Source organism: Perna viridis, chromosome 10 (genome assembly GCF_037379345.1).
Source record: "Perna viridis isolate PV_CMFRI_1.1 ecotype Kerala chromosome 10, ASM3737934v1, whole genome shotgun sequence".
NCBI classification, from domain to species: Eukaryota; Metazoa; Mollusca; class Bivalvia; order Mytilida; family Mytilidae; genus Perna; species Perna viridis.
The window spans coordinates 37495333-37515203 of NC_142454.1; the positions used below are offsets into that span (position 1 = coordinate 37495333).

General features: G+C 32.4%; 1 protein-coding gene across 5 annotated transcripts in view; it reads left to right on the forward strand.

The window, feature by feature from the left end:
- The window catches only part of LOC148605659 (serine/threonine-protein phosphatase with EF-hands 1-like), a 70001-nt gene that overhangs the window by 26251 nt on the left and 23879 nt on the right, over positions 1-19871 (forward strand). For all 5 annotated transcript variants that reach the window (XM_088548535.1, XM_088548538.1, XM_088548537.1 and 2 more), the window contains 3 exons: positions 7493-7598; positions 14152-14306; positions 17411-17572. In XM_088548535.1, coding sequence (XP_088404661.1) covers positions 7493-7598; positions 14152-14306; positions 17411-17572 — 423 coding nt within the window. The remainder of the gene's footprint in view (positions 1-7492; positions 7599-14151; positions 14307-17410; positions 17573-19871) is intronic.

A 19871-nucleotide genomic window follows, 5' to 3' on the forward strand; every position in this document is an offset into this window, starting at 1 on the left:
CACAACAGGTAAAAATGCGGATTTTCAGTATTATTTATTCAAGTAAATTTTGTGAAGAATTTCTACTATCATCGTACCATTAGCATAATGATTTTGGAAGCCTTATTTTCCAAGCTTCGCAACGGTATGCAACTTTAAGATGTCATTTGTCCTGGGAATTCACAGTGAGACTTTGAAAATTACTTTTTTAACATGTAAAGTAATGGAAACGTTAGAAGTGGTTAGTGAGACCTTAAAGCTCAAGATTAAACATACCTAATAATTCAATATGCTAAGTCCCAGTACCATCTTTCAGCAAATTTAAATATCCTAATCTAATTAATTGAATTATTAGGTCACTCTTAATTAAAGTTGTCACTTATTTTAGGCAATGTACGCCATTTTGATTTAGTTCATAATGGTCCCATATTGATGCCCTGTTTTGAAATTTGTAATGCATGGCTGTGATTTTGTAATGACCGGCTGTAGGAATTTCGGGTTCATAATGACCAGTTGTCAAAATTTTCGGTTCATAAAGGATGGGCATTTCTATACATATTGTAGTAAGTTGGTTAATAATGTATGTTAATAAATATGTAATTTCATATTGGCCCTGTTATAGGTTTGAGGTCTGTCATATTGGTCAGGGTGGTCGTATTGGTCCTGAGGCATCACCGAGTGCCAATACAGCTGTCGAGGCCAATATGATTGACCGAAACCTATAACAGAGCCAATATGAAATTACATATTTATTGACAATTTTATTAACCAAATTAACTAGATGATTTGTAGAACAGTTGTTTTCATGTTTTACCAAGAACATGTCGGTTTATTTGCATTAATCAGTCTTTAATATCCTTTTTGTATAAAATGGAAGATTTTTTTGTGCTCTGTAGCTTTTAGTCCTGGTGATCAAAGTTCATGAAGTTCTACTCAAAATGGCGGTGTCAAACGATCGGAAGTTATGATGCCGTATTGGCCCTGGTTTAATCCATATTGGCCCTCTTTTTTCATATTGGCCCCATATAGATGCCCGGTTTTAATTCATATCAGTTGGTCAGTTTTTGACATATTTTAACATATTTTGGGTAATTGGTTAATAATAGGTCGTAAAATAGCTTATTCATAAAGGATGAATTCTTTAGCTGAATCAGTTTGTCACTTGACAACCACTCAAACCTTCAGCCTGCAATGGCAAGGGCATAACTTTGCCAAGTGAATCATGCTCTCCTATAATGGTTGGTGTCCAAATTTTGTCCAGTGCATCATGCTCTATAATATTGTTACATAGAATATGTAGACGTGTCATCATGGTATGGTTTTGTACTTGTCATGGTTTAGTCAATTTTAGATATAGAAAATATTGGTTGAGCATTACCTGGACATGACACCCATAATCCTAGATGCTTAAGCTGTGTTTCCTACATGTGATCTAGCAACTTGTCACTTGAGTGTTTTTTCAGCCCTTGGTATTTGAGACCCCTATACTTTAGAACGAAATGAAAAATATCCTGTATTCTCATCCCTTTTCAACCCATTTTTTTCCCCCCGGTAGGTCAATTTCTTTCAAATTGACAGCATTTTCACTGAAATTAGTAAAAAATAAAATTCGCCTGGCAGCCTCTAATTTTGAAAAATGTAGGATGAGAATCTAGGAAATTTTTATGATGGCCTTATTATTGTGAGACTGTTTTTCATCCTACCATTATCATAGCATGACATTCTATTCCATGCTGTAAACAAATGTGACATTGCTATAGTAATATTGTAAATTTCTGATTGATATTTGTTTACATTTGAAATTGACAATCAATTTCTCCAAAAATGAGATTGTCACAGAACAAATGATAAAATTTCACCTTAACAAACACATGGGAATTGAACAATTGACAATGAATTCATTGTCCTCTATCATAGATTAAATTCTATTGTTTTGGAATTGGGTAGATTAAGTGAGATGTGATACAGTCCACTACACCTAAGGGTTTGATATTTAAGTACAGGAGCATTTAAAATGTAGGCAGGCACTATTATCATGATGATTTAAGCCTTTTAAAGTTTAGTTTGTTGTCTTGCACCACTTCCTAGATCCATGAAATGAGATATGATGCATTCCATGATTGTACAGAGTTCGATATTTCAATTACAGCAGCATTTAAAATTAACTTCAGCTTGTGGATGTAGACCTAGGATAATGGACATAAGGATTGAAATCAGTGATATGTTTGTATCATATTCAATTTCACTAAAGCCTTTCAAGCTTTGTTTTGAAACAGAATGAAATCAGTCCAAGTTACTTTGATGCTTAGATATGATTTTTATAAAATGGTGAATAGAAACATTTCAATGATTTTTAAGAGTTGTGTCCCTTACCTTAGGTCTACCTCCTTAAACTTAAAAGTCCTTTTTTTTTTGACAATTTTGAATGTTTGTAAGTATGCAACTGTCATGGTATGACTATTCATCTTTCTTGCATCTTTGTTTCAATGTTTTCATCAGCTTTAACTTGGAAACCCTTTAATAGAACAGTTTGAAATTTTAAACTAAATGCTAGCATAAGGTTGTATTGTGTAGTATATTCCTTTTTTACACCTCTGCTTTGATCAAAATGTTTTTTTTCCATCCTTCCATTTGTCACACTTTTGAAATCTTGACTCCTCCTGAATTTCTGCTCGGACTTTTATGAAACTTTTGACGAATGATTATATACAGAGTAATACATGTACCACCATGAAGTTGCTATTTTGAGTTTTGTTCTGAATGAAGTTGTGGTTTCCATAAGGGTAACATTAACTGATGGTCCTGGAACTGATCTGTGCAACTATGACTGGTGATTAAAGGATCATCTATGACCAATAACTGGTGACTGATATGATCACAGTTTTGTTATATAAATTAATGGATTATCGGTAATAAGTGTAAAAATGGATAACCGAAACAAATCAATTTGTAAAATATATTAAGCCATCAGCAGTATGGTGATGAAATAGAAGCAATTGCCAGTTTAAGGGATGGATTTGACGGATAGGTGACAGATTGTGACCAATATGGGATCACATTAGTAGTTGCATGGATTGTTTCAGGTACTGGAGCAATTAACTCAGATGATACCAACTACTCCTATAGTAACGGCTATTACTTTTGAGCAGGCTTTTTTTAACTTCATTTATTCTTGCCTACCTAATTCTTTTTGTGATAATACTGAAGTGACAAACAGCGAAAAACCGATAATGATGTTTCTGGACTTTGTAAATCGATTTGGTGTTTGTGAAATTTCTTATAATTGCATGTCCTTTTCTGCTTACATTCTGTAATGAGTTTATCTTTTGAGAAAAGAAATTGTTAAGATTGTAATTGTGTTTACAGTTTTTGTGTTTTGTTTTTAAATTGATTTATTTTTTAGATTGGTTGAACTTGTTTAGCTTGTTTACTTGATGTGATAACTTTTTCATGGTCATTGGTTTTTGATGAGATAACAGATTGTTTTTTTTTTTTTTGTTTTTTTTAATTTTCTTACTTTTTTACTCCTTAAGACAGATTTTATGTAATTGAAAATTTTCCTGCCATTTTGCAATTGTGCATTTCAACTAAATTTGACGTATCAATATCTTGAAAGGGCAAACTTTACAAACACTGATGACTATTTCTGGAGGTTATGAGGTATAAATACTTGGATAATGCAATAGAATTTGTGGTTTTTTTTTTCTTCCTGTGCCACACATTTTACCTGATTTTTAGACAAAGAAGTACTTAAAATATCAAATATTTTAGTTTTAATTTTTCAACGTGTCATGGTTTTCCTTTCTTCTTTCGTCTACCCTGGACTTGACTTTTTATGAGCAACTTAGCTGGTGTTTCTGGAAAAGCAGGGGACGCTTACCCTACCGGTGCACCTGGTCCATGTTCCTAGTTTTTAGTGGAGTCCGTGTTGCTCATTTGCTTTTGTTACTTTGTATGTATGATTTTAGTTACTTTATGTTCTTTGTTGTGTATGTCTGTTTTCCATGTCTGGTCTTCATCTCTTGATTACATTCTTCTGATTACCACTATAACCTTGGTTCCCTTGATTACTCTTTTAAGAGGAACTCATAAATATTTGCTGTTGTTATTCTTTTATGAATATGTCCTCACTTTTTGTTTAAGTATTGATCACAGTTGATGCTTTTTTTTTCGTAAATGATTTTCTTCTATTTTTGTTATATTGAAAGAAGAAAAAATCATATTGTAAACATGGTTACAGAAATATTGCAGTTATTGTATATAAGATTAGATAAAATAACAATACAATACTGCAGTATTTACAAAAAAATATTAAGAACTTTCAGAAATAAGCATATCATTCAAACAACTTATTACTGCCTAAGTTCAGTAATAAATGATGCTTAGTGTGCACAATCTTGGACTTTTGGGGAATAGATATATTGGTATTCCTCATTCCTTGTGTGCAATCTTGAATAGGTTGAAGAGTCGACGTATACTTCTTAAAAATAAACTGTGTGGACCCTTACTAAACCTAAATATTTTCTGTGTCCCCAGATATTTTAATTTTGTCTTCTTGATGCTTCCCTGGACTTCAGTTAGATTGACATTGTTGAACCTTTCTTACTTAAGAGCAGACATCAGTTTGTTTGGAAACTTTGATGGACAGTTCCATAGATTTCTTACAGAATGAATGCATTAATAGGAGATTGCAATGCAATCCCATTAGGGACTTTGAATAATGTGTAAATATCCAACAATCTTAGACAGACTGTTTTCCAATTTTCTACCAGTGATTTTGGCTCTGTCTGGTCTGTCTTATTTATGATGTACTTTGGATTTTATTGGCCTTTGAGGCTTACTTATTCTGGCTTAAGTTAGACCTGTCATCATTAATTACTCTTTGAAAATACCAAAAGTGGACCCAAGGGATGGGCTGTGGGGGGAAGGGGGAGCTGGTGGGTTTGAGCCCTTTTGCTTGAAAAGTTCCATTGATTATGTAGAAAAAAACTAGAAATCACTTGAGTGCCTCCCCTTTATAGGCAAGTCTGCCCCCTTTTTAGAATTTCTGAATCAATCCTTTAAAAAAAAGGAGTGTTTTTTATCATTGTAACTTGGTCATAAATGTATTTCAATAACCTAAACTTGAATCATAAAAATAGGTATAGTGTATATGTCAAAGAACAACATCCCCACCAGCATGGAAATGTCAGCCCAAGGCCAAAGGTAGTTTTTGTTCATATCTAAAAAATAAGATTGATTTTTTTAGTTGTAAGTCACAAGTGCTTGCAACAAATTTCAGCTTTATTCTGTATCAAATTATTATGCTTGGAAAAGACATGGCTAGGACTTATAAGACTAAGAATTGAACATTATATTTTCATTTCTTGGTAACACAAAAAAGCAGTGGTTATTGGTTTAGTTTAGCACATTTGAATGGTGGCCCCTGAAATATATTTCTTTCAATTTTCAGTAAAAAAAATAATCAACCCCCCCTAAAATAGAAAACAAAATAAAAACCAGATCCTTGTCATGTAAGAATTCAGATGGGTTGCTATGTTAAATGTTATCCTTGATATGAATTCTTTCCTGGCATTTTTCTTATTATTAATATTGATGTAAGATCTTTCTAAGAGAAGGTCAAAATGGTCTAAACTGTGTGCCCATTAGGGACTTTATAAATAATGAGTCTGGTATCTGACAATCAAACTCTGACGGAATTCCAATTTTCTCGTGACGTTATTCATACTCCTGATGTAGCTTTCTCAATTATTTTTGCCTTTGATACGTTTTGTGATGTCGTATGGAAGCATAGATCTTTTATTAACAAGATTTCCTCAAGACAGAGATGAATGGGAACTTGCTTATAGACATTTGTACATGAATAGATTTATGTTTCTTTTTGTGCTATTATGTAGCTGTCTTTGTAAGAATCATGCAAAATCTGAAAAATGTGATACACCCCAAAAAAGGCTACATATCTTTTATTTTTGTAATTAAGTTGTTTTATGGGTCTATCTATGAAATGTGTAATTATTCATTCAAATCTGCCTGCTCTTAGGAGATAATCGACATTAAAAATACAGTAGATTCTATTGTATTTGAGCGCCATTTACAGAGTTAACTCCCTTAATTTTGAAATCTACAGTGCATTCTATATGATTTTTATCTCCTAAGAGCACGGGTTAAATGAAAAACCACATGTTTATTTCTGTTTACAATGACATTTCAAACAAAATATCAAAAATAAAAATATGTAGGCTTTTTACCCATGAATCACATTTTGCATGATCCTTAGCTGGAGTGCTATTTATATTCTCAAAATGAAGAATTATTATGTTTAGAGATAAACCCTTCAATGTTGTTTTCGGCTCTGGTCTAGAATTTTGATATGTCTAGACAATGCTCATTTTTTTTTGGCTTTTGTTGCATTCTTCTGAAAATGACTGTCTCCTCCATTTATCTGTGGCAAAAATGTTGTAATTCTGTATCGAGGAAATTTTTATTTGAATTACGATCTTGAGTATGACCATTACAGATAAATAAAACCAAATTGTGTAATAAAGACTTATCTATGAAAATTAGGTCAAAATTAATTTTTTTTAATTGAATTATTTTCATATAACTTGAAATTATGTGACGCCATGAACAGCTTTCAGTTGATGGGTACTTTTAAGCTGAACATTAGGTTGAAATTGAATTGTTTTCAGTTTAATTATTTTTGTTCTTGAAATCAGTTGACAACATGAATGGGTTGAGTGGATGGGAATGTTTTATATGCTCTCAAGAGCTAGAGCAGTCTACCCCATAGTATTATATTTTTTGTCCTTCTGTCTGTCATACTGAATACAAGTTGATCTCAAATATCTACCATACATTTTGCCCTCTTTGGGTATTTATAATACCTACAAAAATGGTGTTATATGATAGAAAAAGAAAAGCTATTGTGAAAGGCAACAAATGCACCAGAATATAACCTAAATCCAAAACACTAAGTCAGAGGTCACCATATGGTCTTCAACATGTATAAACACACCTTTAAGCAAGCTCTGAAAGGCCCCAACAATAAAAGTAATAAATCTGTGGTAACAGAATGATGACAAATTCCTCACAATCGGACTTATAAATAAAATAATGACACAGACTCATTAATGACTAATATCTCCCGACTGTGGAAAAATGCATGAAACCTGCAGTACTTTTATAAGGTCTTAACCAACCCCTTTAATGTTAGGTCAACAATGAACTGAATAAATTAAGCAAGGAAACACCAGTGAATCTTCAGGTTGCCATGACAAAGTTCAAGGTCACTAATAAAAAATTATGTTATCTATATCAAATAACCTTTTTGGTAAAAAGTTTACGAACTTAAATAGTCAAATTAATAGTAAACATAACAAATTACCTGCAAATGTCAAGAAAAGCAGAGTTATGGCCCTTGATAATACTTTTTTATTATGCAGTACATGTACTTGTATTATCTTATTTTCTCAAAATGATGATAATGCAAATCTGTTAGGTTTTTATTTTTCAGTTGTACAATTTCTTCAACGATATGCTTCAGCAGATGGAACCTGACAAATGTGGGCAGCCGAAAATTCTACGAGCTTTGTCACAGTCTAAGCGACCTATTAGTCTTGGTAAGGTTAATTCTTAATTGTCCCATATCTTCATCCTTTGGTTGGGTGTTTGCCTTAAGGTTTAGCCTCTAATTTTAATATAGATACTAAAGAATCTGAAATTACTACATGTACCTGGTTTAGAATCTGTGTGTAGAGTGACATACCACCATCCTGTGTTTCTATAGTTTTTATTTGGCATATTTTTTGTTCTCACTTTTGAAGCAAAAATATTCTACTTTAAGCCATATAGGATTTCCAAGATTTTCTCCAATTGGTGAGGTTAAACATGCCAGTTTTGTCACATCACAATAATACATTTTATGATGTCTTGTACAAAGAAATTTCTGCAAGAATGGTGTTCTGCATTGGAGTACTAATTACAAAATTGTCTTTAAATGTGAGAAAAAGAATTAAACACCTTCTGAAAATGCAAGCCTTGTTAGAGAGATTTCTGTGTCTTGCAGTCTCAACATGGTAATTTCTTAATGTTTTTTTTACTGTAGATATGCTTGATTAAACAAATTTTCTTATCATGAAATGCTTGTTTGTTGGTATGAAACTACATTATAACAATCAATCAGTTGATTACATGCTCTGTCACAAAGTAAATTTTATAGTTCTCTGTGGAAGAATCATGCAATATTAGAATTAAGTGATTAATTTGAAAAAAATGTAAAACAATTTTATAATTTATGTAGGTACTTTGAGGTATATTATATTATTATATTATTAATGGATTATTTATATAAAGATATTTGAAAGCTATAATAGAAGGGGTTAAATAGACAAAATACAGAGATATGATTTTTCTGCAGATTTTCAAATTTCCACTTTTACAAATCTGTCTTTTACCGTTACAGTTTCTTATTTTACTGTTTATTTACTTCTGATTTTGCCAATAACTGCTTCCCTGTTATTCATTATCTTGTCCATAAAAATAAGACTTATCTCCCTTTGCCAGTACTCCACAGTATTGTAGAACTGCCTAATTTTGGTCTTGTAATCTGATGCTTTATAACATTTATCACTTTAAGAAGTTGTCAAGCATCTGTAAATCTATATATCTAGAAATAGCTCAAGCCAAGGCCTTCAGGATGCAGTAAAAATTTTCTGAAATAAAATTACCCACGGCAAATAAGGTTACCATAGAGACCATGAAAAATATGCGAAAATTTGCAAAAAGTTCATAAAATCAGGTTTAAAAATATCAAATTTTCCGCAAAATATCTTAAATTTTTATTTCATCCCCTGAAACTGTCCAAACTTTTTCCTTCGAAAACCCCATCCTCATGTGGGCTTCGCCAGTTAGATTTTGAGCTATTTCACTTTGTAATCCACTTATCAAATTTGGCATGGTAAAATATTGACTTACTTTCACTTTCACAATGAAATCAAATTGTCATTGAAAAAAAGCCCCTTCAACTTTGAAAATATATAAAACATTGCAAAATACTTTTAAAAGTCCCCTTTTTTCAGAAAATGTCTTATCAACAGTAGATTCTTCATTTTTAATCACTATAGCAACCACCAGTTTCCATTTATGTCATTTTTCATTCCTAGCCGAAAGTGCGAAATTAAACTAAACTGTGGAGTGCTGGCTTTAATAGAAACTGATGATCACTTATCTCCCTTTAATAGAAACTGATAGTGCATTGCATGGATTACTTCTCCGCTAAACCTAAGACTATTTGAAACCATTGTCAAATTTCAAAACTATTAAGCCTTCTTTTATCTAAACATCATATTAGAAAATAACAAAATGTAATGTTTTGACTTGTGATATTGACCCCAACATGAAGCTTAGATGGACAGGTATTTATTAGAATCAGGAAGGAGGTAGAAATAACACAGAAATTTAATTTCAGTTTTAGATTGAGATAGGCACAAAAATAATAACCCTCATGTCCATTGTGTTAGGTAACTGTCAGGACATAGGATATAAATATATAAAATGCATTATGAATGGGAGATAACTCTTAAAATTGCAATAGAAAGTACATGAATACTTTGCTATAAATATCTTTCTTAACCCAGTTGTTTTCGAAAATGTTCTTCACATTTTTTATCAGAACCATGAGAAGAATAAATTAGGACAGAAAAAAGTCAAGGATACTTATTTCAGTGAATCACTGTCTTCATGGGACCTGTTGTCAGTAATAGCAGTTTTTATTCTCACTTTTTGGGAGCTGTAAGATACTTCTCCTAATGAATAAGTTCAATGAACTAATATGACATCCATTATCTCTGATTGGACTAAATAATTAGACTCCTGAAAATACTTTTATGTTGTAATATCATGGTAGATATATCTTACAATGATATTGACCTGTCCTTGAACTGATGAAGGTTTGTTATTGTGATGTATTTCAATAAAAGAATGATATTGCTTGTGAATTCTTTACACGTCATGCACTTTCATGATATTCAGTATATACATGAATATGTATAGCCTTTTTGGGTATCTGCTACAATTACATATGAAAATATTTTTCACATAATAATTATGTAAATTGTGCTGCACATGAAATTCATTTGAACTTTATATGTGATTTTCAGATGAATTTCGCTTAAGGAGGTAGAATTAGGGTAAGGGAAATAACTCTTGAAATCAGTGATATGTTTGTATCATATTCAATTTCACCAAAGCATATTAAGCTTTCATTTAAAACAGAATGAAATCAGTCCAAGTTACTTTGATGCTTACATGAGATTGATGTAAAGTGCTGACTACAAACATTCCAATGATTAGTAAGAGTTGTGTCCCTTACCCTAGGTTCTCCTTAACATGGAGGGTTCACATAAAAGTACTTGTAGATTCATCTTTATTTTTAAAGGTTTAGTCTAGTGCATTTCTGCAATGTTTTTGCCTCACAAAACATAAGTTGATTTAGCTACTTATAAGTCATTCATCATCTGTCTAAGATTTTTATATCCCATCCATCCACTAAGTTTTGGGGATACATAGAAATCATCACATCTGTCTATCCATGGACCTTGTCAGTACAATTCTGAAATCTTTCAATGCATTTTGATGAAACTCTGTATGAAAGTTTCATATCTTATGTAGATGTGGATGACTTGATATGATAATTTTCTGACGCTTGCAAAGGGAGATAATCCAATTTAAATGACAGGGTTTCTTTTTGGTGGTCTACTTACAATTCTCACTAAAAAGTAAGTTGTTGATTTTTTCCAGCACAAAATAAACAGTTTTTTTTAATTTGTTCTTGTCAGTAATGATTTGTATTAGTGACATCAGAAACCTCATCTCAAAGTAGTAATATCTATAGCCTGTATTTGTACAAAATAAGATCATGTTGGAAAATCAAGTCTTTGTAAGAATCAGGCAAGTTTGGAAAAATCTTAACAATAGATGTCAAAAAAACCCACTGAACTGATCTGACAGTATACTTACTCTCAAGGAAGTATTCTCTATTTGAAAATGTCTGTATGTATTCTCTGCATCATTGGGAAGTCATTTGATAGAATGTTTTTTGAAAAAATGGAGGTTTGGACAGGGTTTTCTGCCCCTGAAAATTTTATTTGCAGTGCATTTCAATAAAGTAAGAACTCGTTTTACCAAAATGAAATGAAAAATCTTGTCTTTATTCCTTGATTCTAATGGTACAGAGTTACATGACACTGTCATAGTGGTGGTTAGGTCATACCATGTTTCACCTACTGCCTGATTCTTACTTAAACTAGCACTTAGACCAGATGAAAGAAATGCTCTAAGTTTGGCTTATTAATGATAATGTATGGAACTATCTTTTCCATGCATTTATAGTTGAAAAGTTATTAAAAATTGTCCATTCTGTAATCCACAGTCTTATTTAGTTGCTATATATATCGTTTTCTAGTTTCTTTTTATGTAGCTACATTAAAAAGCAAGATGAGTTATAGTTAGAACTAATTAACAAAATCTCTTGCAGTATCTTTAAAGAACGTTATTATTTATGAATTTAATTAAATCCATGACATTTCAGTTAATTACAAGAAGCCATTAATGGTTCCTCCAAGAATGAATTATCTGTCAGTAATTAGAGGAAACCTTAAATAGCCTTATAATCACTCTGTAGATATTCTATTCCTGTAAAATAAACATTAACTGTATGGTAAAGTGCTGGCCCGTTTAGAAGTCCCGCAGCCTAACGAATAATGGTAGACTATGTTAAAATTATCGAACTTGCATTGTAACCATTCTACACTAATGTAACAACAGCTCCTAGAGAGACATGTGACTCCATTAGAACATTATTTCAACTTTAGGTTAGTCAGTTTTCCCTAATCTGCTATATTTTTCTTCTTATAGATGTAAGAAAAATTACTCTCAGCAAGTCAATGGTTCAAGATCCATTGATGCATAGGCAAAACAAATTGTTTTACTTTATGACATTGTGCATGAAGAGCATGACTTACTGAAGTTGCCAAGCTGCATAAGAAGATAAAAAGTCATGTGTGAAACAGAATATTGAATTCTTGATAATTTTGTTTTCAAGTTTAAAGTGCTCGGCAAGCCTCCAACTTTCATTTTTTTTTCTGTATCTAAAGTGGATAACTCAGAATACATGTTCAAATTTCCCATACAAATCAACTAAATAATAAACAGACCAAAGAGTAATTTCCTTTTATTTTAAATTTTATAGTGTTTTTATGTAATTTATATAATTCTTACTATGTCAGTCAATTACAAAACAACATCCATTTTAGCTTACCTGGCCTAATGCCATGTGACCTATTGCCGTCACTTGGCATCCCCCTTCGTCATTCTCTGTCGTCATAACAATTTTTCAAAACTCTTCTTCTCTGACACTACTTGACCAATTAGAACCAAACTTGGTATAATTGTTTTTTTAGTGTATTCTGCATAGAACTAATGTTGAGATTTTTTATCTGTTGAAAAACATGAATGCCATTACTAGAAATAGAAGATAGTTGTTTCCAATATATCTCCAATACCGTTAGGTTTAGTCAAATTCTGACCCGGGTAAAAATGTTCACCATGACCAGATCTATCTGTAGTCAAATTTTCATTTTAATCTGTTAAGCCATGTTGGAGTTATTGCCCTTTTCTATGTTTTTTTGCTCTTTTTAATAGTTTTTTTTTTTCAAAAGTCTTCTCCTCTTACATTACCTGACCATGTGGAACTGATGTTGAAATTTTCAATCTGTTGAAAAACCATTAGGTTAAGCAAATTTCTGACTAGCACGATGAGATCTATCAGTGATCAGATTTTCATTTTAATCTGTTTAGCCATGTTTGGGTTATCTTCTCCTCTTAAACTACCAGACAAATTAGAATCAAATTTGGTATGAAAATTATTTAGGGTATTTTGCATAAAACTTTTGTGGGTATTTTTTTCCTTCTTTGAGTCAATATTGATGGACAACTCCTTCCTAGAGTTATTGCCCTTGAAAGGCAAACATTGAACCAGATGAGCAATTCAGACTTCTTGGAGCTTCTTGTTTAGAAAATATGAGTTTTTGACCTCAAAAAGATGAAAATGTTTTAAAAACAAAATTTTTCAAAAAATAGAACTAAGGGGTAGGCTACCAGTATGTTAAAATGATTGAACTTAACTATGTCACCCACTTCCTGGGTCTTCCATGAACACTCTCTTAAATGAAGCCTGGGAGGCCAAATATATTTTTTAGGTTGGTGTGGTGTATTTATCATTACTATAAATATACAGTAAAATCAGGAAGGTTTAACAAGTGATTATTTGTGTGGCTTAGTGTGAGTTTCATTGGAACCACTATATGGTAATATCTGGATGATAAAACAGATAATTACTTAAGTTGGCCTGGCTTCATTTGAGCAGTGTAAATACCCTTAAAGCCACTGTGATAGAATCACGAAATAGAAACAAGTAACTAGTATGGTTGGCCTGGTGCCATTTCCCAGGTGTTCCCTCAATATTGCCATTTGTTATACAGACTTTCCTTTTAATGCCCTACCATTCTGCTTTGAAGATTTTTTCCAAAGTTACCAACTTTCAGTTTTACACGCTATACCAAAATTCCTGTTTTACATGTTTTTTTTCTGAAGACTTAAGATATGGATTTGTTTTTTGACCAATCAGTCAACCGTTATTTGAAACCTAATCTGCCCAATTGACCATGCATAAAACTTTGCAAATCTGCATCTGTTAAATGGATTACAACATCTTTCTTGTCTTTTTTATCTAATCTTCTGTTCAAAATCAAGGTAATTTCCTCAGTTTGTCATTTATACTTGATGTTTCAAGGTTGTATTTGGATCATTGATAAAAACAGTTGGTAGGGGACTATGTATTGTTTTGCAATACTCTCATAATGCTTGTTGACTCTTACTCCAGCAATGCTAGAGGTTGTCTGGCAAGCTATTTTCTGACTTGGTTGGGGTATGGAGGACTGGAATTCCAACCTCTTACATTGTAGAAGTAGATGGCTCTCAGTTTTTACCTTTGTACAGCAGGAGTTATCTAAAGCCTCTATTTGATTGAATCTAGAAAGTAAGACGGATAATTATTATGGAGTTGGTTTGTCATCATTTGTACAGAGTGTTTCTCTAATGTATTTCTGATTGCAGATTGTGGCACAATGGAAGAAGAGGATGCTAATATCTACAAACTTGCCAACCTTGATTCCATATCTGTAGAAAGCACCTACCATGGGCCACATATGGTGTTTCCTCTAACTCATGCTCAACTCCAGAACTTGATACAAGCATTTAAATCAAAACAGGTAAGCAGAGGGTTTTATTAAAAAAAAATCTTAAATTGAGGGTTTCCTTAATCTTTCCTTGACTCAAATGTTGACCAATCAAATAGCTTTAAGGATTCAAGGAGGAAACTTACAGATAAAGGCAAATATTAGATTTGAAATTTTCTTTGAAACAGAGCCCAGTGTTCTGTATTATATGGTGTTGGAGTTTGATTAGTGAAAAATGTAATAAATATTTACCAATTTAAGAAAATTGTCTGATTCTGTAACAAACAAACAGCTCCTAGCCATATGTCCTGCATCACGACAAAATAAGTTGAAGTGCAAGATCACACTAAAGGGGACATAGCAAAATTGGTGTCCCTGCATCTGTCCATCCATGTGTTTGTCACACTTCTTGGATGCAACTCCTCTCAAACCGTGCAACAGATTTTGTTCAAATTTTGTAGGATTGTTAGTCACCATATGTGATTGATCATTTTGTGCCACCATTTTTACAGGAGTTATGGGACTTCGTTCAATTTGTACATACTACACTATAGGCATTCATTATGGACACTGCTGCTCAGATGTAGTTCAACTACTAACCACATCCAATTTTCACAGAAGCTTTATATTGTCATATGCCATATCATGGGATTGACTCAAGCTGTTTGAAGATTGTTTACAATTTGACCATATGGTTTCTGGAATTGGGAGCTTTGAGGACAATTTTTTTTCAGTGAACTTTGCTCACATTTTTTCTAGTTTAATTAATTTTTTAGTTAAATCATTGAAATTGAAATTATGTAAATTGGTAGCTAAGGCACCTTCCAGCTGTTAAAAAGTGATTTAGATACATATCTCTTTTTTTCCAAAAATACCTTTAGATTCTACCTTTGAAAAGGTATATAAAATATCTGCTACTTAAATTACTACTTTATACAACTCTTGTCAGGACTGGTTTGTTGTGTCAATGTGTAATGTTGCTTGCCCTAGCCTTCTACATTTTGACTAGCCCATATACGACCTCATCATGTCAAAACTTGTGCTACCAGTATTCATACATGTATTTATCACTGTCTCTTCCGTACTCAACCAAAGGATAACCTTAACTACTTTACAACTCCGTGATGTGTGTTGTGGTTACTGTATTTTGATTAAAGTACATGGTGTATTGTTATTGAGTACCTTACAAGTTAAGTAGCAGCCTTCCTAAAAATCACACATGAGATGCATGTCAAAAACCCACCAAATTCAGTTATATTTCTTGTTCAGAAACATAAACTGATCACATAATCAGTCCTAGTTTTTCGTTTGGCTGTTGTGCTTTTGAGATAAAAATTATATAGATTGTATATGAAATTGGCATTTTGCAAGAGTTATTGTTCTTGATTTGGTTTCATTTGGTTTATTTTAGTGGTAGATAAATGTATGATTTTTTTATAAGTGCAGATCTGAAAGCAGAAATGATTATCGTTATGAGGAAATATAGCACATGTTGACTGAAAAACCATTGTTTGTTTGGTGGGTTTTTCTTCACCATGAATCACTTTACCATTGGTAGTGTCTGAATTTTATGTGGAGTGGTACTTAAAAACAAATATCAATATGTGATAATTTTAACACATAATCAAAAATAAAAAAAAAATAACCACACAAACTATAAGTCTCTACATTAACAAAATGACCATCTTATTTAAAACGATAATACAATAGTTTCTTCAAAAAACTACATGCGTGTACATATATAACATCAAAACTTGTACATCTTAAAAGTTTGGTTTCTTGGGGGCTACTCATACTAAGTCTTGTACATGTATAAACAAACCCAATTTCATCAACCAAATACATTATAATATAAGGAAAAAAACCAGAGTCAAAAGCTTCTGGTTTAGGATTTAACTTAAATAAATAAATGTAATGAGGAAAAAGCTGGAGTTGAAGCATCCAGTTATATACTCCCTCACAGCTGGGGTCAAAGCATCCAGTTTTATACTCCCTCACAGCTGGGGTTGAAGCATCCATTTGTATACTCCCTCATAGCTGGGGTCAAAGCATCCAGTTTTATACTCCCTGACAGCTGGGGTCGAAGCATCCAGTTGTATACTCCCTCATGGCTGGGGTCAAAGCATCCATTTGTATACTCCCTCATAGCTGGGGTCGAAGCATCAAGTTTATTCTCCCTCATAGCTGGGGTCAAAGCATCCAGTTGTATACTCCCTCATAGCTGGGGTCGAAGCATCCAGTTTTATACTCCCTCACAGCTGGGGTCGAAGCATCCAGTTGTATACTCCCTCATAACTGGAGTCGAAGCATCCAGTTGTATACTCCCTCATAACTGGGGTCAAGCCCATCCAGTTGTGAGTTATGTTAGATGTGACATACATGAACAAGAAAATATGTGAAACTTGGGGTCGAGGCATCCAGTTTCCACATATACCCTTGCCTACATTTACTAAAAAATAAATAACTACTACAAAATAAAATTGTCTACTTTTTGTGCTAATTGTCTACCAACATGATACCAACATTATACCTGAACAAGACTTTTCAAAAATAAAAGTACCCCCTACATGAAAATAAATTGCGGGAAAAATAATTTCTTGAAATTATGCCAGGCCAAATGAGAGAAATACATTTAACCTCCTAAAAATGTATGATTGAAGCCCCCAAGAAATAACACCAAAGAAATTCTTTACATGTACCATCCAAAGGGAAACAAACTTGTATTGTAAAAAGATTGTTGGGAATTTTGGCCATGATAAGTTGTTTCCTGTTCAAGTTAAACAGATGGTTTCCCAAACTGGGTGAATTTCTTTGCAAGGAAAATTTGACTAGAAAAAAAGGGATGGTTGTCCAGGTGAGTAGTTGCTCAAAAGGGGAACTATTATCAAGTATATTACATACAAACAAGCCATTGAAATATGTTATACTGTGAATGAATTTTAAATGGAACCATACCAAGTTCCTGATTTGGCTGAACATGAGTTATCTCCCATTATATACCATTTTAAAGCCATGTGAACTACCAGTATTTTATAGAGCTCCTATTAGAAACAAAACATGAACTGAAGGACTTTTGCAAAAGGAACCAACCTACGACCTCAATTTCACAAATAATTCCCCCTTTTTTTACATTTTAGAGACTTCATGCCAAATATTTGATCGAGCTGTTGTTGGAAACAAGACATAAGCTGAAGAAACTGGGCAATATTAACCAAGCAACAACCTCTATTTCACATAAAATAACAGTATGTGGAGATCTACATGGGAAACTCAACGACCTTTTCATGATATTTCATAAGGTTTGTGTAAGAAGTTTGTTGTTGACTAAACTTGAATGGGATCCTATGTTTAAAAAAATATAGTTTGAATTGCGTATTGCATATTTTCATAGACCACTGCTCCTATAAATACACAGGAAAAATTACAACATATTTTTGTCATGCACATTGAAAAACACCTGAATAATTTGTATCTTATATAATTTTCATATGTTTTGGACCACCAAAGAAATTTATATATGAAAGTAGGAGACATGGTTTGATTGCCAATGAGAAAGTTATACACCAAATGCCAAACAAAAAACGATTAAACTTCTACAGATCACCATATGGTCTTCAACGATGGGCAAAACCCATACCATAAAGCAAGCTGTAATGGGCGGCTTTAATTAAGTAGATTAAAAAAAATTTTTTATTGGACTTAATGTATGAGTAGGGTTTTCATATTATGTTGGAAATCATAAGTTTTCATGTCTTTTATTTGCACAAAAACATATATGTCCACACTATGTTTCCATATGTTGAAACACATAAATACGTATTGTGGTTTACTTTTGTCAGTCTATGCATCCTACAATAACTGAGGAACACCTTGACAGACTTTCATTATTTTTTTTTCACCATCAAAAGAAGAACCCTTTTGTATTTTATTTTAGGTCAATTTTACAGCCATTTCCCAGATTAAACTATGAAATAAAATTCCAGTCAATGATTAAATGGAAACACATATCTGAACTCCGAACTTTTTGTAGTGAATTGTTTTCATGAATTTTCTGGTTTAGTCAAACTGCAAACTAAAATTTTCAACAAAAGTTCAAGTTTCTTTTAAAAATTGTTATGACCCTATGGAATCAATGAAGCCAAAAATTCACAATCTAACATACTTTTCAAAAACATGTAAATTGCCTGTGAATAAACGAACCCTCATAGTACATGTATACCATTAAATCTTAAAAGACAAGAAATTCCATATTCCATTCTTCATTTCTTGTTGACTGAATGATTGTTTCTTCTGTGAAACTGATGTGGCTATGGATTTAGAACTTATCTATAGGTATAAATATAGTAAATATTCATGACATCACAACGACTGCCCCTTTTGGGGAGAACAATCTGTCATGAAGAGAAGGCCAATGGTCATGGGATTGAACAATATTTTTTCAATTTAATATATTTTGAAAGAAATTTCATTTTTGCACTTCAGAATATGCCAGTTCTTTATTTTACGGTTCAAAAATTTTTTTCACAGCACTTTAAACAGTAGTGGGGGCTAGGGTCAAAATTTAGCACATTTTCAAATTGTATATAAAGAAGCCATGGAAATTACCAAAAAATGCTGCATGACCCTATGTTTGGAAAGTTGCAAAAGACAACTTGGCTTATTAATCTTAAAGAGTGATACATAAAACTTCTTGGTTTCTAAAGGTTTATTCACAAGGGGCATCACTTAAAATATGGGTTTTCATTGGAAGCAATGGGAGTTTTTTTACTGAATGTATTCCTACAGGCTATTGCAATCAAAATTTCAAAATCTTCAAAAATTGCTTTTTGAGGTGAGTTCTAATTACTTATAGTTGAAGTCAGACACATGAGGTTAAATTTTTGGTATTGTTACCATAAAAGAAGATGTTAGGCTGAAAATGCTATGAATAAGCAGTTTTTTGATAATTTGTCTTTGCCACACATAAAAATGCCTTAAGTAGATAGTTTTGTTAGGAAAACTTACAGTTAGAATAAAAATTTTCAAAGTTATGCTTATTGTAAGTTTTCACAAGAAAAGAAGTATAAGATTGTAATTTTTTTCTGTCGTGACTCATTTTTTATGCATGATAGAACTATACAATTCTAGCCAAAAGGCCTGTAATATATCAAATCCATGTTTGTTTGTTTAAAAATGCATTTTAGATGGCTATAAGGACACTAATAGTTTTTCAATAAACTTACACATATAAAGGTCAATTCTTGTACACCTAAGGATTGCCCTAGTTCATCTAACAGGGCTATGATGGGAAAAATTCACTAGAAAATTGACCACCCCTAGATATAAAAAATTAATTTTCTCAATAAATTTGACCAAAATCACTGTCTCTTCTTATGTTGAATATAATGCAGGTTATCAAAATATGTGAAAATAGATCCCTTAAAATCCACTTTTTTATATTTTCAGGCTAATTTTTTAGAATTTTTTTTATCTGAACTCAATATTTCAGGTATACAAATGGTACAAAGTTAGATTTTTCTGCTTTTATTTCTTTTTCTGGAGCTAATAAAGGTCACATTAACACATTTCCATGCTATATGGGTAATATTCTCTGCAAAA